This window comes from Plecotus auritus (genome assembly GCF_963455305.1).
Source record: "Plecotus auritus genome assembly, chromosome: 1".
Classification (NCBI taxonomy): domain Eukaryota; kingdom Metazoa; phylum Chordata; class Mammalia; order Chiroptera; family Vespertilionidae; genus Plecotus; species Plecotus auritus.
Window position 1 is genome coordinate 78,341,888 of NC_137770.1, and position 22,381 is coordinate 78,364,268.

General features: G+C 38.1%; 1 protein-coding gene across 2 annotated transcripts in view; it reads left to right on the top strand.

The window, feature by feature from the left end:
* AQR (aquarius intron-binding spliceosomal factor) overlaps positions 1–22,381 on the top strand; it is a 112,761-nt gene that overhangs the window by 50,431 nt on the left and 39,949 nt on the right. Inside the window, exons 1-7 of one of the 2 annotated variants that reach the window (XM_080686508.1) lie at positions 761–778; positions 1,628–1,730; positions 6,619–6,739; positions 10,622–10,763; positions 13,790–13,968; positions 17,722–17,889; positions 19,252–19,421. In XM_080686508.1, the coding sequence (XP_080542634.1) occupies positions 6,667–6,739; positions 10,622–10,763; positions 13,790–13,968; positions 17,722–17,889; positions 19,252–19,421 (732 nt within the window). In that variant the 5' untranslated portion in view covers positions 761–778; positions 1,628–1,730; positions 6,619–6,666. Of the gene's footprint in view, positions 1–760; positions 779–1,627; positions 1,731–6,618; positions 6,740–10,621; positions 10,764–13,789; positions 13,969–17,721; positions 17,890–19,251; positions 19,422–22,381 lie in introns of those variants that run through there. The other variant, XM_080686507.1, reaches the window with a different exon arrangement.

A 22,381-nucleotide genomic window follows, 5' to 3' on the forward strand; every position in this document is an offset into this window, starting at 1 on the left:
GAACCTAGGTAGTCTGCTTTCTGGGCCCTGACATTTAAAAAAATATATTTAATTGAGATATAATTGACATACATTGTATTAATTTGTTGTACAACATAATGATTTGATATTTGTATATATTTTGAAATGATCACCAAAAAAAGTATAGTTAACATCTGTCACCATACACAGTTATAGAATTTTTTTCCTTGTGATGAGAACTTTTACCATTTACTCTCTTAGCAACTTTCAAATATGTAATAAGGTATTGTTTCCTATACTCACTATGCTATACGTTACATCCCCATGATCTTTTTATTAACGGAAAGTTTATATCTTTTATTTTTACCTCCCCCCAGCAACCATCACTCTATTCTCTGTATCTAGGAGCTTTTTTTTTTTTTGCAAAGATTCCACATTATAAATGAAATCATACATTTCTGCTGGGAATTCAAAATGGTAGTGACACTGGAAAAATTTGACAGTTTCTTGTAAAGTTAAGCATGCACTTACTATATGATCTAGTATTCTCACAGACATGCTCAAGAGAAATGAAAAGTTATATTCACACAAACATCTGTACAGAAATATTTGTAGTGACTTTATAGTTATCAAAAACTGGAATACACAAATATTCTTTAACTGGAGAACGAATAAACATACTGTGATATATCCCTACAATGGAATATTACTCCGCAATAAAAAGGAACCAACAATGTTACTCAGCAATAAAAAGATACAACAATATGGCTGAATCTCAAATGCACTATGCTAAGTAAAAGCAACCAGTGTCAACAGGGTATGTAATGTATGATCCCATTACTTGACTTTCTGGAAAAAGCACAATTATAGAAGTTGAAAACAGAGTAGTGATTACCAGGGACTGGGATAGAGTGAGGGAATTGGGGGGTGGGTGATTAAACTGTGCTTAAGGAAAGCTGTCTAGCTCATAGTGGCAAATGAAGGTTTTCCAAAATAACAATTTTTCACTTGGAAGTTTAAGTTTTATCTTTGGCAACAAATACTTGTCAATTGTTTTTCTTGAAGGTACAGGTTTATTTTGTTCAAATTAATTTTTTGTTGTTGCCATCATTCAAGTCTGAATAGCCATCATTTGTCAGTTCTTTCAAATAAGCATCATATACAAAATGTGGACCTCCCTTTCTGTCACACAGAATTTTTAAAAAAACAGATACTCAGGGGTCCAAGTTTAATAACTGCTTCATCAAGGACATTCTTAAAACTGGGGTTTTGTGGTTTTGTTAAAACTGTGTATGGCATGCAGAATGCTATAACTACTTATAGTACCAGTTGGTGCCACTGCCTTGATCTGTGCTAGCAGTTTTGACCACCATTGCTTTGCACTGTCCCTGTATATGTAAAGACAGTGAAAAACTATTGTTTTAGTATTAATATAAAAAAGTGTTGTCATTGTAGATTTCCTGAATCTCAGGGACCACACAACAGGTTTTCAGAAAACACTTTGAGAACTCTGTAGGCTTATCTTTCATTGCTGATAATTTTATATTTGCTACTCATGTTATAGGACTATATTTTCTAGGTAAAACTTTTTAAACTATAAAATTACATATTTAGAAGTGAAGTAAGTTGTTAAAACATTCTGATTTGAATCTTCTCTATTCTGTAGTTCAAATACACTCCACCAGGTGGCATCATACCTCTGCTTGTTACCAACTCTTCCTAAAACCGAAGACACAACTTTTGATAAAGAATTTCTTCTAGAATTGCTGGTAAATACATATTAATGTTCTTCAAACTTTGCACGTGGTTTTCCCTACCTGTTTGAATCACTCTTAAAATCGTAGACTGGGACATATTTTTTCCGGGCTAAAATTAGCTAGATAATTTCCTCTTTGGAAATTATATTATCGTTTCGTTTTATGTGATTTCTTTTCTCATCTCTTGAATTTTTTTCAAGTTTTTTTTTTAATCTCTTAAAACTGCTTTATGGCATGGATTTATTCCATGCAAACATGTATGAGCAACTCCTATGTCAAGCACGGGCATCAGGCACTGGGGATCCATAGATAGCTGACACCATTCCTGCCTGTAAGGAGTCACAGTTACTAGTACACACACTTTTTTTTTTTTTTTAAATATATTTTATTGATATTTTACAGAGGGGAAGGGAGAGGGATAGAGAGCTAGAAACATCGATGAGAGAGAAACATCGATCAGCTGCCTCCTGCACACCTCCCACTAGGGATGTGCCCGCAACCAAGGTACATGCCCTTGACCGGAATCGAACCGGGACCCTTCAGTCCGCAGGCCGACGCTCTATCCACTGAGCCAAACTGGTTTCGGCATACATACTCTTATTTAATATATCTAGTACCTTGAATATGAAGTCCTACCTTTATCACTAGGAAATTCAGGAATGTTTAGAAATAAAGTTACCACTAACTTAGTGGTTTAAGAATTCTAAGGATTTCTCAATCATTTTGGGAAGTGAGGGCTTTAACTCTTAAACTAATTCTTTTTTTAAATAAACTTTTATTTGTTCATGCAGTTTTAGGTTCATAGAAAAATTGAGGGGAAGGAACAAACCTTATTTTTAATTTTAGTAAAATATTTCATAAAATGGATGAGTATTTAACCATACTCCCACTATAATATTTAAGTTGCCGTGTTTACTATTACAAATAATGATACAATCCTAGTACATGCCTCTTTGTGCCCATATGTGGACATTTAGGAGAGGTACCGAGAAGTGAAGTTACTTGACTGAATCATGTGCTGCTTATTTAAAAGATAAAAGATACAGCCATATTCTCCTACAAAAGTTATATGTTCCCACCAACAGTGTATTAAAGTATGTCTCTTTAGGCTTTTATCAATGCTGAATATTACCTGCCATCCCAATTTTTGCCAGTCTCAAAAAAAATAATTTTTTTTTTGTTTTAGATTTTCTTTTTATACTTATACAAACCTGCACTGTGGATGTATATATACATTTTTTATACACATGGAACCGTAATGGGCACGTGGTTTTGTGACTTATATTCCAAGCTAATACTTTTTTTATATATATATAATTTTACACCTTGGTCTACAGCAGGCAGATTTTATTTTTTATTATTTTTATTATTTTTTTTGGCTTTAATAAATCTTTATTGTTCAGATTATTACAGTTGTTCCTCTTTTTCCCCCCCCCATAACTCCCCTCCACCTGGTTCCACCCCACCCTCTGCCCTTACCCCCCCACCACTGTTCTCATCCATAGGTGTACGATTTTTGTCCAGTCTCTTCCCGCACCCCCCACACCTCTTTCCCCCCAAGAATTGTCAGTCCACTCTTTCTGTGCCCCTGATTCTATTATATTCACCAAATTTTTTTATTCACTTGATTTTTAGAGTCACTTGTTGATGATATGTATTTGTTGTTCATAATTTTTATCTTTACCTTTTTCTTCTTCTTCCTCTTCTTAAAGAATACCTTTCAGCATTTCATATAATACTGGTTTGGCGGTGATGAACTCCTTTAGCTTTTTCTTATCTGTGAAGCTCTTCATCTGACCTTCAATTCTGAATGATAGCTTTGCTGGGTAGAGTAATCTTGGTTGTAGGTTCTTGTTATTCATCACTTGGAATATTTCTTGCCACTCCCATCTGGCCTGCATAGTTTCTGTTGAGAAATCAGCTGACAGTCGTATGGGTGCTCCCTTGTAGGTAATTAACTGTTTTTCTCTTGCTGCTTTTAATATTCTCTCTTTGTCTTTTGCTCTTGGCATTTTAATGATGATGTATCTTGGTGTGGTCCTCTTTGGATTCCTTTTGTTTGGGGTTCTCTGCGCTTCCTAGACTTGTAAGTCTATTTCTTTCAGCAAGTGGGGGAAGTTTTCGGTCATTATTTCTTCAAATAGGTTTTCAGTATCTTGCTCTCTCTCTTCTTCTGGCACCCCCATAATTCAGATGTTGGTACGCTTGAGGTTGTCCCGGAGGCTCCTTACACTATCTTCAAATTTTTGGATTCTTTTTTCTTTTTGCTTTTCCGGTTGAGTATTTTTTGCTTCTTTGTATTTCAAATCTTTGACTTGATTCTTGCGTTCCTCTAGTCTGCTGTTGGGTCTCTGTATAATTTTTATTTCAGTCAGTGTATGTTTAATTTCTAGTTGGTCCTTTTTCATATCCTCGAGGGTCTCACTAAATTTATCGGCCTTTTCTAGAGAATTCTTGAAATATCTTATAACCGTGGTTTTGAACTCTATATCCAGTTGTTTGCTTTCCTCCATTTCTTTCGTTTGTGATCTGTTTCTTTGTCTTCGCATTTTCGCTGCTTCCCTGAGTTGATAGATTGGCTTTGTGTGCTAGGTGTCCTATAGGACCCAGTGTCTCAGCCTCCCCAGTTACCTGAGGTGGACACTCTTGGTGCACCCCTTTGTGGGCTGTGTGGCACAGTCTTGTGTAGTTAAGCCTTGATTGTTGTTGGTATCACTGGGAGGAATTGACCTCCAGGCCCATTGGCTGTGAGGATCAGCTGTGTCTACGCTGGGAGAACTTCTGTGCTAGAGACACCCTTATGAGACAAGACTTGCAAAAGCCTCTGTGCTCAGCTTGGATGGGGCGGAGTCTCAGGGTGGAGCAGACAGCATTGGTTTCCCGTCAGCCCTGCCCTAAGAGGCCCCTGTGTCTCAGTGTCCCATGGTAATCCCTGCAAGCACCTCTGAGAGAAAGCCGCCCTTGAGTTCCACCTGCTGCCAGACAGTCCAATTTCTACCCAAATGAGTCTGAGTCCCCAGAGTCTCACCAGGAACTGGAGTTCAGTGCAGTCGGGAGCTTTTGTCTCTCTCCCGCTTGAGAAAGCCAGCCGCGTACTCAGTTGTCTGCCCTCTCCGCGTGCGCGTCTCGGTACCTCTGCCTTCCGCAGTTCCTCTGAGTCTCAGTGTGCTTTTCTCTTTCCTGGCAGTCCAGTTTCACCCCATATGAGTCTGGGTCCTCAGAGTCTTGCCTGGAACTGGAGTTCAGTGCAGTCGGGAGCTTTTGTCTCCCTCCCGCTTGAGAAAGCCAGCCACATACTCAGTTGCCAGTCCTCTCCGCGTGCGCGTCTCAGTATCTCTGCCTCCTGCAGCTCCTGTGAGTCTCAGTGTGCTTTTCTCTTTCCTTCTAGTTGTAGAATTTCCACTCAGCCAGCCTTCCTGTGGTTCTGGATGATGTCCGTTTTGTCTTTTAGTTGTAGTTTTGAAATTGTTGTGCGAGGCAGCAGTTTATGTGTTTACCTATGCTGCCATCTTGGTTTCTCCTCCCAAGCTAATACTTTTAATGTAGGGTACAAAATATAGTCCCTTACTGTAGAAAGAAAGATGATATGCTAGTTTTTGTGGGGTAGTAACAGGAAACTTTTTGTAGCAGGTGTTTTTTTAAGCCTGGTGACACGTGTGTAAGTGCCATTTGGAGAGAAATCCTTGGGAAGGGTTTTAACTTAAATTCATGTATGGGAAATACTCTTCTTTAAAATTAAAAAAATTTTCTTGATATTTTTTTTTCTATAACCATTGAAAGTACTTTTTATTGACATATTATTTGCATGAAATGTGTGTCCTGGGTCACCATCTTTGCTTTCTTTTTTACAAATCACTTTTCATTGTCTCTGACTACAAGTGCTTTCTAAAAATTCCTTATTGTGTTTCCTAACAATTTAAAATCTTCTCTTGTAAGTCAGGTTTTGAAACGAGGATTTTTCTAGGAACCTTTCTATTAGAAAATAGTTCTGATTATAGGGTAGATTCTATGCCTTTGGTTATTCCAAAAGAAAACAATTTTTAAAATTTATAGTGCTCTAGCATTATCTTTAATTTTTCCTTCTACTAAAGGATTTCTTTAGGCTTTGGATTCTTCTAATATCTAAATTATGAATAAAAAGTTGAAATGTGCATATTATTTAGATGATATCACACTGTCATCTTTCCTAAAATAATGCTAGCTCTACTGAAGAGAATGTGACACATTTTCAAACATATCATCTTAGCATATGTTAATTAGGCAACAAACTTAATTCAGTATTTGAGATAAATCACTCTAATATTAACTATGGAAGGGTACATAGAGTTCATCAAGTCCACCTCTCTCATATTATAAATTAGACTGAGACCATCTTATTACAAAACTTGCCCAGATTGTTTAGCAAATCAGTATAAGAGTGAAAACTGTCACCTAGGATTTGGGGCTTCCATTTTATTCTGGCATAAACCAATGCTGAGTGCTGTGGTTTTTAAAAGTTTTGGTATGTGCCAGGCACTTTGAAACTATTTTATAGTAGTCCATTCATTTTCATAAGAAACCTGAGAGGTGACTAACATTTTATCTTTTTCAATGAAAAGGAAACTAAGATCAGGGAGGTTGAGGTACTTTGCCTGGCTTTTACATAGCATAAGAAGAGATACTGGGAGTTGAACTCACATCTGTCTGATTCCCAAAGACCATCAGGATTGGTACTTCTGCATCTTTGATTTCTTGGGGGAGGTGGGGTGATTCAAAGGGGAATAAAATACCTTGTTAAGTGCTACAGTCACTGCACAACATGAGACTTCTCACTCCTTCTCTACTTTGGGTGAATTTTTCCATGAATTATTTTGATTAAAAAAAGATGCTTCTAACTTTCTCCCCTAACCTGTTCTTTTAGGTATCTCGTCATGAACGTCGAATTTCTCAGATTCAGCAATTGAACCAGATGCCTTTGTATCCAACTGAGAAAATCATATGGGATGAAAATATTGTCCCAACTGAGTACTATTCAGGGGAAGGTATGATAAAGATTTATAGAATCCAAATGTAGCATGAAACTTAATTTAGAATTCATATGTAAATGAAAATACCCCTACATACTATTACATTAGGATAATTTTACGTACCCTCAAGGTCAACTTTAGAAGCTAGAAACTATTTAGTATTTTGAATGCTTTGCTTTAATGATTTAAATTTTAACCATACGTATGTGTGTGTGTGTGTGTAAGATCCTGTGAAATATCAGAAAGCAATAAAATTGTGTTTTAAGGAGAACCAAGACTACCGGAGGTACAGCTTTTCATTATGTCACCATAGTATTTGGTAGTGCTTTTTTAGAGGCTCTTTTGAATTCCTTATAGAGCCAGGTAATGGCCACCATGAAAACACATTGTCATTTGTTAATAATTAATCTTAGTTTTGATTCAAAATGGTACCACCTGATTTGTTCACTTACCTATTTTAATAGATCGTCTCTAAATGCTTTTGCTCATCCTCTAAGGATGAGGATTCACCACAATTGAGTATATGCCAAAGTGCATTCTCACGCATTTTGAAAGTATATTTCAAAAATTTTGAGGAAATCTTCTGAACAATAGTATTAGAAGTAATGTGGCTATTTTAAAGACATTGCCAGTGTCGCTATTGGTACATTTATTTAAAAGAAAAACTTACTTCAGAGTCATATCCTGAGACATGACTCCAGTAAGCCCAATGTGCTAAAACTGTGCTAGATTTCAGAATAGGCAATCTTCATATCTCTTAATGTCTGACAGTGATTAATGCATTATTTTCTCATTTTTCTTATTTGTTCATACTAAAACCATTAATGACCATATATGTATGACATCTAACTCATTGACTAATCAGTCCCTCAAGGACAAATAACACTTAAGAATATTTTGTCTTTTTAATAAAAAGTTTATGTGTCCTTAAAAGTATAAACAGGCTTATAGCTAGCTTTTGGTACTAGTCAATGATGCTAGTCTGAGTTTAAGACATATTTTGATTAGTATAAAGTACTACTTTGCTTTCATTCCCCTGGTTAATGAATTTAAATAGAAAGGAATACTTTTCAGAATTCAAGTTTTTATACATTTCATAAAATGAGATTAGTTGCCAAATGGTTGGACTTTAATACAGCTCTTTTCAGAGACTTGGCTACATGTTGCTGTTGTTCACTGACCATGGATGGGGCTGTACTGTGGGGCCCAATACCTGGTGCTGTGAACTAAGCAAGACCAAAGCTCTGACTGCACAATTAGCGAGGTGCTCCTAGCTCCCAAGGAGAGAAAATAGGTGTAAAATTGGGACAGATATAAAAAATACAGTGTAAGAATTGTAAAGAAAATCTATGTAAACCTTCACTGTTTTAAAGTATTCTTTTTAAAAAAAAAAAAAAAATATGGAACGCTTCACGAATTTGCATGTCAAAATTTGCACAGCCCTCTTAGCATAATTAAGCTTGATCTTGTGACACTCCCTAGATCTTTCCTGGGTAGCTAATGGGTTGTGGGAGGTGCAGCAAGTATTCTTGTCCTATATAATAAAAGGCTAATATGCAAATCGTTCACTATGATGTGCACTGACCACCAGGGGGCAGACGCTCAATGTAGGAGCTGCCCCCTGGTGGTCAGTGTGCTCTGTGGGAGTGCTGCTCAGCCAGAAGCTAAGCTCAAGGCTGGCTAGCGCAGCGGCAGTGGCAGGAGCCTCTTCCGGCTCCATAGCAGTGCTAAGGATATCCTACTGCTGGCTTAGGCCCGCTCCACGTGGACTTAAGCCCACAGTCAGACATCCTCCGAGAGGGTGTAGGCCGGGCTGAGGAACACCTCTCTCCCCGGAGTGCACGAATTTCGTGTACTGGGCCTCTAGTTATAAAATAAACACTACATATAGAACTTTACTAATTATCATAAGGGAAACACCATGAAACCCTTGTAGGCACCTCGTCAGTTATCCCAGAATCCTTCCTTTCTAGTCATGGTTTCCTCCTCAACTTGAATGTAACTGTTCATTTCTTGGCTTTTATAGCCATCATTATCTTGCATTTTTAAAATAGTTTTATCACCCGATTGTACATCCCTAGACACTAAAGTCAGTCCTGTACATTTAAAAAATGTCTTTTACTTTACAGGTACCCCCTATATCCATCCCATGGAAACCTGTTAGTTTTCTATAGTCTGGATTTTTCTAAGTGACTATCAGCGTGTCCCCTGCTCTTTATTTTTCTTGCAAATTGGCAACTGGATGCAGAGGCTTAATCAGGCTGAGGTTCTCTTTCTTTGGCAAGATTCTTGGTGTTGGTGTGTTTATTTTCATCGAGAGGCACGTAATGTCTGATTGTCTCTCTTTTTGTCATATTAGTAGCCATTGCTGCTTAATAGCTAAATTTGTTAATTTGGTGATCATTGTAAAATGGTGACATTTTAATTTTCTTTTCTTTTTAATAAAAGTATGTTGTCAAAGGAGATGCTTTCTCTCAGCCTCTGACCTGAAAGCAATTGAATTAGATTTCAAGTCAGAGTTTACTAACATAAACAATATGAAATTTTTACACATCAATGTTTCTTGCTTTTAAGTGCGTTATTGCTTTGGTAAGGATAGATAGGGATGATGAAAATATGATTTGCCAGTAAAATGTCTTAGGTTCTTTTTCTTTTAAACTTTTGATATTGTTGCTGAGTGCTTGGTCATTTATTATCCACGGGAAGTACTGTTAAGTGAGGATAATGGAAAGAATATTGTTTATTAATACAGTCAGAGAAGGGAAATACCTTGAGGAATGATGTACAATCTAGGCCTTACCCTTAAAGTCTAGCAAGAAGGCAAAGGTTCAGAAGAGCACAGTGGTGGTCATTGGAGATAGATTTGTACAATGTGATATACTCATTTAGTTTTCTTGGTAATTTTGTCTGGGACTAATTTTATGGTAGCATTATTTCAAGATTTGCCAAGTGTAAATTAGGTGGTAAAGGAAGAATTTTTAAACTACTCAAAACTGTATTTGTAGGGAGCAGCTATAGGGTTAAGCTTCAGACTGACCGGTTGGCAAAGCCAAAAACAAGTCCCAGCTTAGAGGGCACAGCCCTCTTAGCATAATTAAGCTTGATCTTGTGACACTCCCTAGATCTTTCCTGGGTAGCTAATGGGCTGTGGGAGGTGCAGCAAGTGCTGCCAAAACAAGTGAAACTTACAAGAACATTGTAAATTACCTTGTTTACCTCTGACTATAAAATAAAGCATCAGCTTGCAGTCTGGATCTGTTCTGTGGTCTCAGCCAGGCACAGAAGATCCACCTAGACCCAGCTTATTCTCTTTGTCTGTCTTTTCTTCATCCTTCGCTGGCCCTCCCTCAGGCTTGCCGAACCCTTGGCTGTGCTGGTGCGGCACATGTATTCAAGCATCTTTAGATACTTGTTAGAAGTGCTATTCGGATATGAATCATTGATATGCAGATTACATGTGTTAATGAAATTCATCGTTTTTAAAAATATATTTTTATTGATTTTAGAGAGGAAGGGAGAGGGAGAGAGAGATAGAAACATCATTGATGAGAGGGAATCATTGATCCGCTGCCTCTTGCATGTCCCCTACTAGGGATCGAGCCTGCAACCCAGGCATGTACCCTTGACTGGAATTGAACCCAGGACCCTTCAGTCCACAGGCCGATGTTCTATCCATTGAGCCAAACCAGCTAGGGCTGAAATTCATCTTTTATTTTCAATTCTTAATATATAGCATTTATTAACTTGGTTTCACTTATGTGTGGAAGTAGAAATAAGACCTTATTAAATATGCTATATTTTAGACATTAATACCAAATTTGTGATGCCTTTGTTATAGTGAAAGCAGATGTCTGATTAAAAAAATAATTCAAATATGGTTGTTATTTTCCTTTTCAGGTTGTCTTGCTCTTCCCAAGCTGAATTTGCAGTTTTTGACTCTTCATGATTACCTCCTAAGGAACTTTAATCTCTTCCGCTTAGAATCAACTTACGAAATTAGGCAGGACATCGAGGACAGTGTCAGCAGAATGAAGCCTTGGTGAGTAAATTGGTTCCACTTGGAATGAAGTGATGCAAGCAGTGACTGACATACTTCTGTCAGAAAGCTCATAATGTATTTAGAAATAATATACCTGGGACAAAGATGCCCTCCAAAACAGGAGATACTTACTCTTTGAGAAATTCTTTAATGTGAATGTATATCAAAAGTGCTAAAATATAAAATCTGGGTATTTGGCATGGGACTGGGGATAAGGGAAGCGAGGTCATTATCCTTGGGAGGGGGTGGGTCAGGGAAAGAGAGAAATGTAGAGAGGAGTAGGTAGGGCACTAGTAAAAGAGGAAAGAGTATGGGCTGGCCAGCAGGCCTGTACAAGGGCAGGATAGTTTAGTCCTGGCACCACTAGTCTCAGTCAGCCTTTTGTGGGAGAAGGCAGGAGGTGAGGGCGTGGCTGAACATCGCACAGAGGGGAACATTGGAAAGTCTTCCCTGGGCCTCCAGCCATTGATGGCCTTGAAGAGACTAAATCATCAGCATTTACTCTTCGGGCCAGTTGAGTATGTCTTGTTATTTGAGAAACTCTTTTGCTTGGACTCAACTTCCCACCTGCTAACTCATTCCTTTAGCTAAGAAAAGACTTTCATTCTACTTATTACAGGCAGCTCTGCAATATATTTGTGAAGGTTAGTTTTGCTTTTTAGGCATGACTGACTTTGGGTAATTGCCCTCGGTCACTATTCCATTCTAAGTATAAAATTGATGGAGATGAATTGTATATCACAAGTGACTATAAACAAGTAAAATAATTCTCTAAAATGAATTTTTGTTACATTATAGTTACACTATGTATACATACACAATTATACTGTATTCTATATGAAAAGCTTAACATATTTTGAGTGTGAACTGATTTCAGGTATTTTCTAGGCTTCTCCCCTTACTAATTATAGAGAACTGCATGGACACTGTGATTATGATCTATTTTTTTCCCTTCATATTTTATTTCATACACAGTTCTATGTTTTAATTAATTATTATGTGAATAGTTATTCTGGGTGAGACTGTAAAACACAACATAAAGTATTTTTGTCTTAATAATCAGTTGAGTCAGGAGGCAGGCTAGCACTGTGAAGTTTGTATACCCACTGGCTGATGGTCCCTGCCCACAGCTTTGCTGAAATTGCTGCCCATTGTTTGAACCCCGGGAGTGCTTGATCAGAAAGCTTCCTTAGAATTTATGGTTACCTTGCATTTACATGCTCAGATTCTGGACCTAATTTTGGCCATTTTGCCAACTAGGGATTTAATAATTAGCAGTTCATCAAATACAGCTCACTCATATTTTACTTAAATGCCAAATAAAGCAATAATAACACTTATAATTCTTGTTTATTAATAAGGAATTTTTTTAAAGTTACATTTTCTGCTGGGGAGAAGAAAATGTCACTTTTTGTAGTTAACTTGTGATAATAAATTTTTCTAAATTTTCATTCCTAATTGCCCATGATTGAAAACTTAAAACAGTGAGATCTAAAAAGGTGCATGTTCCATGTATCCTGAAGGTAGAAAAGTAGCAGCGGCACTTTTCTGCATCATGTGGTTCTAGTGATCATGTTTTCAGACTGATGAAACTACTGCGCAGGTAAGAGAGGATGTGTTTATGAGAGGCCAAAACCTGCACTTTTTAATGCTTCATGTTACAGGTAGATTTTATAAGGAGGAGGGAAGAATTAGGGAAAATTGATGAGTGCTTGCCTAGAGGTGGGAATAAGAATTGACTGCAACTGGATGAGAGGAATCTTTTTTAATATGATGGAAATGTCCAAAAATTGGATTTGTGGGGATGGATACATAGCTCTATAAATTAATAAAATTATTGAATTGTACATTTACAATGAATGAATTTTATGCTACTAAACTGTACTGTAGTAAAGTTGAAAAAATGGGGACAGTGATAGAAAGTTATTACAAAGGGTTTAGGCACAAGGTAATGTCTTTTTGTCCCAGTATGAACCAAGTCATTGGATTGGAAAGTTTTTATTTTTAATTAGTTTTACTCTTTGATGTCATGAAGTTCTACAATTTTTGTTATGATACAAAGCCTTTACTTAGGGTGTAGTTTCTGTGTAATCATGGCTTTTTTGGGCAGTACTTTTAAATTTTGGAGTATTGCTGCAGTTTTTATATTACAGATTTCCCAAATACACTATTTAATGTAAAAATTAAAGCACTACTTAGGCTAATATAAGAAGAAAGAATGAGAGTTTGGGTGTTAGTGGCTCTAGTTATTACAACTAGCTTGATTATTTGTCCCCCCAGTCCATGGTAGCATCTTTTAAATGATTTAAGTATTATACCCTAAAGAAGTCATTTGCATAGATATTTTATTTGTTTGCTTGTTTTTAATATTTTAAATCCTAGCTTGTTCTATAATGTTTTTCAAACAGCTTATAGAAAAGCTTAGGGTACATAAGGTAAAATTAAATAGTTGAGACTATTTTATGAAGAAGAGAAAGGGATAAGAATATAAAATAAAACTAAATGTGCTGGATTATTTCATTCTTTGACAAAATAGTTCAACTATTATGTACTTAGAGTTACCTTCTTACCTGGGGGTGGGGGGTGGGGATGTTCCTCTATATTCTGGACCATGTTCGCCTCTTTCATCCTCCTACCTTGTATACTCCCGATATATTGAGACTTTTTTTTTTTTTAAATATATTTTATTGATATTTTACAGAGAGGAAGGGAGAGGGATAGAGAGCTAGAAACATCGATGAGAGAGAAACATCGATCAGCTGCCTCCTGCACACCCCCCACTGGGGATGTGCCCGCAACCAAGGTACATGCCCTTGACCGGAATCGAACCCGGGACCCTTCAGTCCACAGGCCGACGCTCTATCCACTGAGCCAAACCGGTTTCGGCGAGACTTTTTTTTTTTTTAAGTGTAGAAATAAGGGTTACTTATGTTAGGGCTTAAACACTAGCTAAACATGTATTCTTACCAGTTTTACTTGTCCAAAAGTTTTATGTTTGTGTAATCATGCACTTCTTTGCTTTTCAGGCAGTCTGAATATGGTGGTGTAGTATTTGGTGGCTGGGCGCGAATGGCTCAGCCCATTGTGGCTTTCACTGTGGTTGAGGTTGCCAAACCCAACATAGGTGAAAACTGGCCAACCCGAGTTCGTGCGGATGTCACCATCAATCTCAATGTCAGAGATCACATCAAAGATGAATGGGAAGGTAATATTGCATTTGAAAAAGTGGTTATCTTTTTAGTTTATTACACTAGAGGCCCAGTGCACAAAAATTGTGCAGTTGGGGGGGGGGGGTGTCCCTCAGCCCGGTCTGCATTCTCTCACAGTCTGGGAGCCCTGCAGTCAATTACCCCAAAGAGGTAGGCCCTGCCCACCAGGCTGGGAATCCGTGATGAATCGACTCCGTAGAGGGAGGCCCCACCCACCCATTGCAGTGCCGCCGCGGGATAGCCTGGGCCTCCCTCTTTGGGGCAATAGTGGAGCCCTCAATTAATAGATCGCCCCACTGGCTGATGGCCTGGGCATCACAGGGTGATCATGCAATCGATTGCGCCATGCAGAAGGAGGCCCCGCCCACCTACTGCAGCCTGCCCGGCGGTGGCCTGAGCCTCCCTCTTTGGGACAATCATGGAGCCCCCTGATTGATCGATTGCCCTGCCGGCCAGTGGCCTGGGCCTCCCTCTGCAGGGCGATCATGGAGCAATGGCCGGGCCCCCGACCAATCACATTGCACCCGCCTTGGCTGGCCTGGTGCCATTGGGTGTCAGCGTGGTTGTCTGGATGGTTGTTCCGCTGTTTGGCCGTTTGGTCGATTTGCATATTATACTTTTATTATTATAGATAGACTTTCACTTAGAGAATTAGCAAAGCATTTTTATTAAATGTTACCCTTCTAAACTCATGACGTTTAATCCTTAAAATTTGATTTAAAGAATGGCAGTTGTCTTTATAATTATCATTAGTAAAAAATACCAAGGATCATGTAAGAATGATTAAATACCTTAATACTTTAATAAAAGCATAAAATAGTATTCATATCAAAGTGTTTTTAAAATTGCAGTTAGCAGAGCTGAAAGTATTTTAAATCATAAATTTAGTAAGGTAATGTTTATGAATTTGTAGAATCAATATAAAAAGTAAAAATATTAGTGTTCACTAAAGAAAGGGGGAACGCCGTCAGAGCAAGTAAAGAAAATTGGTATTTTTAAAAGATAAAAAGTGAAGAGAATAGGGATGCATACCATTTATGGAAAATAAAGATAAAAAATCAAAACTAGACAAAATCAAAAGGAATTTTAGGGAGATATACAAAACAATTCAGAAAGAAATAATAGTTTATTTCCACCAAAGGGAAGAACTCAAATAGAGAGTCAGTGAAATTCTATGTACTCAACGGTAAATAAATAAGAATTGCAGATATATTAAATGAGTTATTTTTCTATTTTTTTGCCAGGCAAGATTTGAGGGATGGGAGTTCCACAATTAATTTTATTTAGGGATAGAAATGTTGAGAGTTACTACATAAGATAGGGTTGAAACAGTGCTAACATCTGTGCCTGAAATGTCGCATGAGCTGAGTTTTAATTGGCACTTATCTTTTTCTCGCAGCTGTCTGTGAAAGCTCTTGCTGCCTTGTTGTGAGACATAGTAGCTGGTATGTTTTATCTCCTTTCACCTTCTTGGCATGCCAGAAGGAAAGGGATAGTCCCTTAATGGTTTACTTTTCAAAAACTGTTGCTGTCGACATAGCTGTTTATAACCACAGGGACTGTATGATATATTTATCACATTAATTCTAAAGGAATCCAGTAAAGAAGCTGGCCAACTGTTTGACAAATGGCCACTGTAGTGGGTATCATTTGTGACAGATTTTGCAACTTCACTTTCCTTGAAAAGAGTTCTAATCTTATGCCATACACATCTAGAATAATGTGTACCGTTATTATTTCTGAATCTTGAGGAAGGCATTAAGTTGCTGGAGAAGGCCTTATATTTATTACCCCTTAGAGCTTAAGGAGGTATTAAAATAAACGGATTTATGGTAGGTAATAAACGGCCATAACTTATTGGCTACCCCTTAATGTAATATTGGAAATAAACTTAAAAACAAAGATCCTTTACAGAAACTTATAGATGACAGATGACAAGTCTGCATTGTGGTATTAAGGGGGAAAAAAGAATGTTTTATCCAATCCCCTTTCCTCCATTACTTTGCAGACGGCTATCAGGACATCAGTCATTTTTTGAGGGGGTGAGGAAGAGCTCTTTTTTTCTTTTAAACATAGGCCTCTTGTAGAATAAGAAATAGAATGAGTGAATTTCGATGGGTAGGATAGAGAACATTTGGGTATTATGGGGGAAGCAATTCATATTTTAAGGAATGGTGGGGAGAAAAGTGTTTTCTGGGAGGCCAGAGCCAAACTTCACACCCAGTATTGATCACAAAGAGAATAACCTAGTAGAAAATTGAGGCAAAAAATTAAGAGGGAGGTTCTTTAAATAGTAATGAATATTATCCCTGTGAATACAGAATAGTTTTGAAGAATTTAAGGTAAATACTATAAAACATTCTTCTTGTCCCTGTAAGAATGTGTGAATTTCAGGCCCTTATCTTCTCCATCCCTCATTTAAAATTAAGGAAACAAAATTAAGGAAATTGAAATGCCGGATTCTGCTACAAAAGGCACATTTACAGATGGAATGAATGCAGATGGTTGAAAAGAGAGAGGTAGTTGAGCTCATTGTAATATAGGTATTTTTGATGTAGATCTGTAATGTTCCACAGTAAAATTATCTGCCTTAGGAGGGAATGGGCACTCATCCCTCCTTGATACCAAAAAGCGACATTGGTAGAGACTAAATTACCTCTCAGGGCCACTTCTTTGGCTCAAAGACTTGGACGTTTTAATGAGTCGTGCAGATCAGAAGTCATACAGGCAATACAAATCACAGAACAGTTCCCTTAGTTCTCATTGCTTCTCCTGCTTCTTTGCAGAGAATTTGTTGAGAAATAAAGTCATTATTATGAATTACGAGTTATTATTTCTAACACACTTGAATCCCACTTTATATTGAAACAAACCAGAATGGTCCCAGCACTGTTAGCCACACATTGCTGGTTTGATTTAATTGTGTGTCTTGTTACCAAGGTTATGAGCAAACAGACTGCTTATATTTGCATTTATGTCATATACTGGCTAACAAAATCAAATCAGAAAAGAAATAAAGATTAAGTGGGATGATATTATGTGCTGTGTGATCTAATTTTATGTCCCTTGTCTTCCACTGTCTAGTTTTAATAGAGTAGGGAATCCAATTGAATTATAATTTGGTCACATAACTGAAAAGCCATGGACTTTGGCACAAGTCTCCTATTTCTTGACATTTACTTACAAAAATCTTCCATATTTGCCAACTGAAACTATATATACGCAGCTATCTTTTCAAGATGGTGTCTGTAAACGATGCTATTGTGCCTTGATGAATTATTTTTGAGTTGACCTTTTTTTGGTGAAATACACTTAGACTGTGGTTGGAATGACTGATGGATAGTTAAACTGATGTTATGAACCTGCTAAATATGATAGAGATGGATTATTTGCTAACCATATTTCTGGCTACTTATTAAGAATGTTAAGAGTAAGAATGAAGGAGAGCATCCAGTTTTGGAGCTGTAGCCAGACGTGGAGGGTTTATTTAGTAATATCTTCATGGTATAAAGGTTCAGATTTTAATATACGGGAATTTTCATTTAATTACTAATATCAAACATTGAGTATTAGATGTTATAGGAAAGCCCATAATTGTATTAACAGTACAAATATAATTTTTGACCACCTCTCATATTTTAAATGTATTTTTATATTTCTATTCCAAAGATAAAAGCTTAAGAAATTGCTAACAAAAGACTAAAAACAATGACATTCTGATAAGTGAAAATGTCTTTATGTTTTACCAGGCCTTCGTAAACACGATGTATGCTTTTTAATTACTGTGCGTCCCACAAAACCATATGGTACCAAGTTTGACCGGAGGAGACCTTTTATTGAGCAGGTTGGCCTGGTTTATGTCCGAGGCTGTGAAATCCAGGGCATGCTGGATGATAAAGGACGTGTCATCGAAGATGGTATAGTGATCTATGCTTTTGAAAGAGTGTGTGTACATAATGATAGATTCCTTTGCCTTCTTTTCCTTTCTATGTCTTAGGTGATACTCTTAGTTGTTTTATATACTAAGTTGACACAGGATTATCTATAAAACATGTGTAGAGCACCGATCATCCAGTTTTAGAAATAAATAATATGGTTTCTAAACTGTTAGATACTGGAAAGGACAGGATCTTTTGAAATCATCTTCATTTAAAACTTCCTTTTATATTAATTTACAATATTGCTTTCATAAAACCTCTTAAGGTTAGTTGTTCAATGATATATTTGTCTAATTTCTTCTTCTTAAGTTTTACTGATTTGATTCATTATAGGAGTGTTTCTCAATTGGGAATAGCACTACCCTGCAATTTGAAATGTGTGGTAGTATTTATGTTGTCAGATGACTAGTGTGGGAGTAGGGGTTGGTGAGTTATTGGTATTTTCTGGTTGGGGACCAGGGATGCTAAGCATGTAAACAGAACTATCATGTAGAAGGAACTGTCCTGCCTGGGATGCCAGCATTACCCCATTTAGAAATGTTGCCTTACAAGGCTAGTCAGCTCTTTGAGTTCTTATCTTATCACTGATTGTTTTTTTTGAAATTCTTACATTGTTCTGATGTTTTTGGTAACACTTACTATTAAATTATAACTGCGCCCATGCCCAGTGCTTATTCTATAATTTGTTTATTAAACTTCTTATAGAACTTCAATTAGCTTTTATTGCCTGTGATTTCAAGATTGCACCATTGCTAAAGTGCTGATAATTAGGTCGCTTTTATCACTAGAATAAAAGAAAAACAGAAGGGAATGGAGGATGGTTGGGATAAACATAAGGCCATATGATGGGACCAGAGTTGAAGGTCTAAGAAAGAATCAGCCTCTGAGCTTTCAGCTATTAGAATATGAAACTTCCTTCCATACTAGTGATATTATGTATGGAATGTGGAAGGAAGAAAAGAGTGATCAGCCATGCCTTACTATATATAAGGCCGTAGTAGGAGCTCTGAATGACTGACAAAAGTCAAGTTCTTTGACTTCCAAGGCTCCGATTTTAGTTGAGGTCATAGTCAAATAATTGCAATTCCTGGCATTGCCTCATAAACATTACATGACTACTCTTGGAAGAAATAGCAAGAATTTTGAGAAAGGAGAACCCATTTTCAGCTTCTTGAAATTTGAAATGGATGAGTGGAAAGCATTCTACTTGGGTAGATGGCTGGAGTAAAGTATGGACAGTTTACTCATTTCTAGAAAAGGAATACTAACTTACTTTGATATTTGGAAAGTAGATATTTAATAGTATGTATTTCATTTAACAAACTTTTTCAAAATGTTCAGGACCTGAACCCAGACCCAATCTTAGAGGAGAGTCAAGGACATTTAGGGTGTTTTTGGATCCAAACCAGTATCAACAAGATATGACCAATACCATACAAAATGGAGCAGAAGATGTGTATGAAACTTTCAATATAATAATGAGGAGAAAACCAAAAGAAAATAACTTTAAGGTAATTTGGGGGCTTTAAAACCAAAAATGCTGCATAATTTGAAAAACTTTAAGACAAAGAATAGATATTAGGTTTAAATGATTTGTTAAGAAAATTATCATCACTGCTTTTTGATTCTAAGCAGTTCTCTTAGATTAAATATAGAAACTTAAGGAAGTTTATTTGCTAAATCTCTTTTGTCTTTTGATGAATTTAGAAACTTAAAATATGGATTAATTCATGTGTTATTTTTATTTTTTTTAAATATATTTTATTGATATTTTTACAGAGAGGAAGGGAGAGGGATAGAGAGCTAGAAACATCGATGAGAGAGAAACATCAATCAGCTGCCTCCTGCACACCTCCCACTGGGGATGTGCCCACAACCAAGGCACATGCCCTTGACCGGAATCGAACCCGGGACCCTTCAGTCCGCAGGCCGACGCTCCATCCACTGAGCCAAACCGGTTTCAGCTAATTCATGTGTTATTTTAAAGGTCAGCCTCCTTCCTTGCTTTTTGAATATAAGACATTCAGTTTGTGCCCCAGTGTGAGGTGAAGAAAACTGCTTGTTTATTTGTTTACTGGGACTTCTTTTATGAATCAAAAGTAACACCTATGGAATCTTAGGGCTTTGAATTACTCTATGATATAATATGTTTATACTTTACTTGTTAGTGGAAAAGGAAGATTTGGGAACTAGAGAGTTTTATTTTCATAATAACTTTGTGTGTAGAGGAGTTTTAGTAAAGGAAGGTCTTAAAAATTATTCTTTGAAACTATTGTTAAAACTTAAACATTAAGCACTTCTGCATTTGGTGATTCCAGCTTTTGCACAAGTACCTTTACTTTCTCCGCCAAGCACAGTACTTCTTACACATTATCACTTGATTATCCTTTTTACTCGTTATTAAAAAAGAAAGCCTCACATACAAAGGAATTTATTCCCCATCTCATCCTGTTGTTGAAGACAAAATAATGGAAATACGCTTCATTTCTTTGGTCTCACACTCCACCTGCAGTTCATCAATCAGTCTGATTAACTTACCCCCTCCACCGATGCCATGTCCAGGACACCTCATCTCTCACATTCCTGCTTCCATTTGTGACTGCTCTTCCCTTTAGACCAGCAGTCGCCAACCTTTCAGAACTCACGGACCACCAGTGGTCCATGGACCACCGGTTGGCCACCGCTGCTCCAAAGGTTTTCTTAAAGTTTAAGACTTAGACCACTCTCCACCTAGCGGTTGAATGCCAGTTATACCTGGTACCCCTATTCAACACTGTTTCATGTTTTTTTTTATCACAGTAGAAGGTTGTCCTCATAGTCAGAGAGGCCCCTTCCCTCTGTTTTCTGGCTACCTCTCCAACATCTTTTTCTAATACTTTTCCCTTATTCACTCCATGTCAATCACACTGACCTTTTTGCTGTTCTTTAGTAATCTAAGCCTTTGCACACAGTGTTTCCTGAACCTGGGCAGTCATCCCCCAAGCATTTGCATGGCTTGTTCTCTGACTTTATATGGGCAACTCTGTTTAAATGTCATCTCCTAAGAGAAACCCTCTCTGGCAACTTTATCTAAAGTAACATCTCCCTTTCTCATCATTCTTTATCCAATTCTCTTTATTTTCCCCTACAGCCTTCATTATACCTGATAATTATATGCTATTTAACTGACTTTAGAATGACTTTATATTGTTACTAGAGGCCTGGTGCACGAAATTTGTGCACGGGGGGGGGGGGGGGAGGGGGTCACCTCAGCTCAGCTTGCACCTTCTCCAATCCAGGATCCCTCTCACAATCCTGGACCGCTGGCTCCTAATCACTCACCTGCCTGCCTGCCTGGTCGCCCCTAACTGACCCCCTCCCTCGCCGGCCTAATTGACCCTCACTGCCTCTGTGTGCCGGCCTGATCGCCCCTAACTGACCCCCCTGCTGGCCTGGTGGCCCGTAACTGTCCTCCCCCCCCCCCCGCCCCGCTGCAGGCCAGGTCACCCCCAACTGCTCCCTCCCTGCTGGCCCGGTTGTTCCTAACTCTCCCCCCTGCTGGCCTGGTCGCCCCTAACCCCCCCCCCCCCCCCCCGCAGGCCTGGTCACCTCCAACTGCCCTTCCCCGCCAGCCTAGTCGCCCCTCACTGCCCCCCATGCCAGCTTAATCACCCCCAACTACCCCCCCCTCCGGCCTAGTTGCCCCCAACTGTCCCCCTCTGCCGGCTTGGTCACCCTTAACTGCCCCCACTGCCGGCCTGGTCACCCCCAACTGCCACCCCTGCCGGCTGGTCACCCCACGCAGTCTGCTGTTCGGTCGTCTGGTCGTCCCTCACTAACCCCCCTGCCAGCCTGGTCTTAGGCAGCCATCTTTTGGGGGCGTGAGGATTAATTTGCATATTACCTCTTTATTATATAGGATTTATTATTATAATATAGGATTTCTCTGACATTAGAATGCAAGTTTATGAGGGCAGGTCTCTATTTTGTCTGTATCTGTTTTGTTTCTCTCAGTAATTGGATTTCAGTCAATTTACTAAAAATGAAAAGTTATATTTATTCCTTTGATCTTTTTTTTAAACGCCTACTGTGTCTGGTATTGTGCTAAGTTACATAGAGCTAATAGAGATGACTGAGGCACAGTTTATACCTTTGGGGAGCTTGGACTACTAATAAGTGAAGTTAGAAATACAGACAAATAGCTACCATGAAAACTTAGAAGGTGCCAAAAGTCGTAAGGAGGATGCAGGTAGAAGTGTCCTGGAAATTCAAAGAGGCATTTAGGTTCTGATCCAAGAGAAAGGAGGGATGATTAACTTGCCTATGTTTGGGAAAGGAAAAACGCTCTTTTGGTATCTTTGGTATTTCATTTTATACCTGGGCAGCATCCCTCATTTATTTCCTTCTTTCCTTTCCTGTTTGTACAGCCTGTCCTAATCTGGATACTTCTTGCCTGAATAATTGCACAAAACAGCCTCCTTTGTCTCTACCC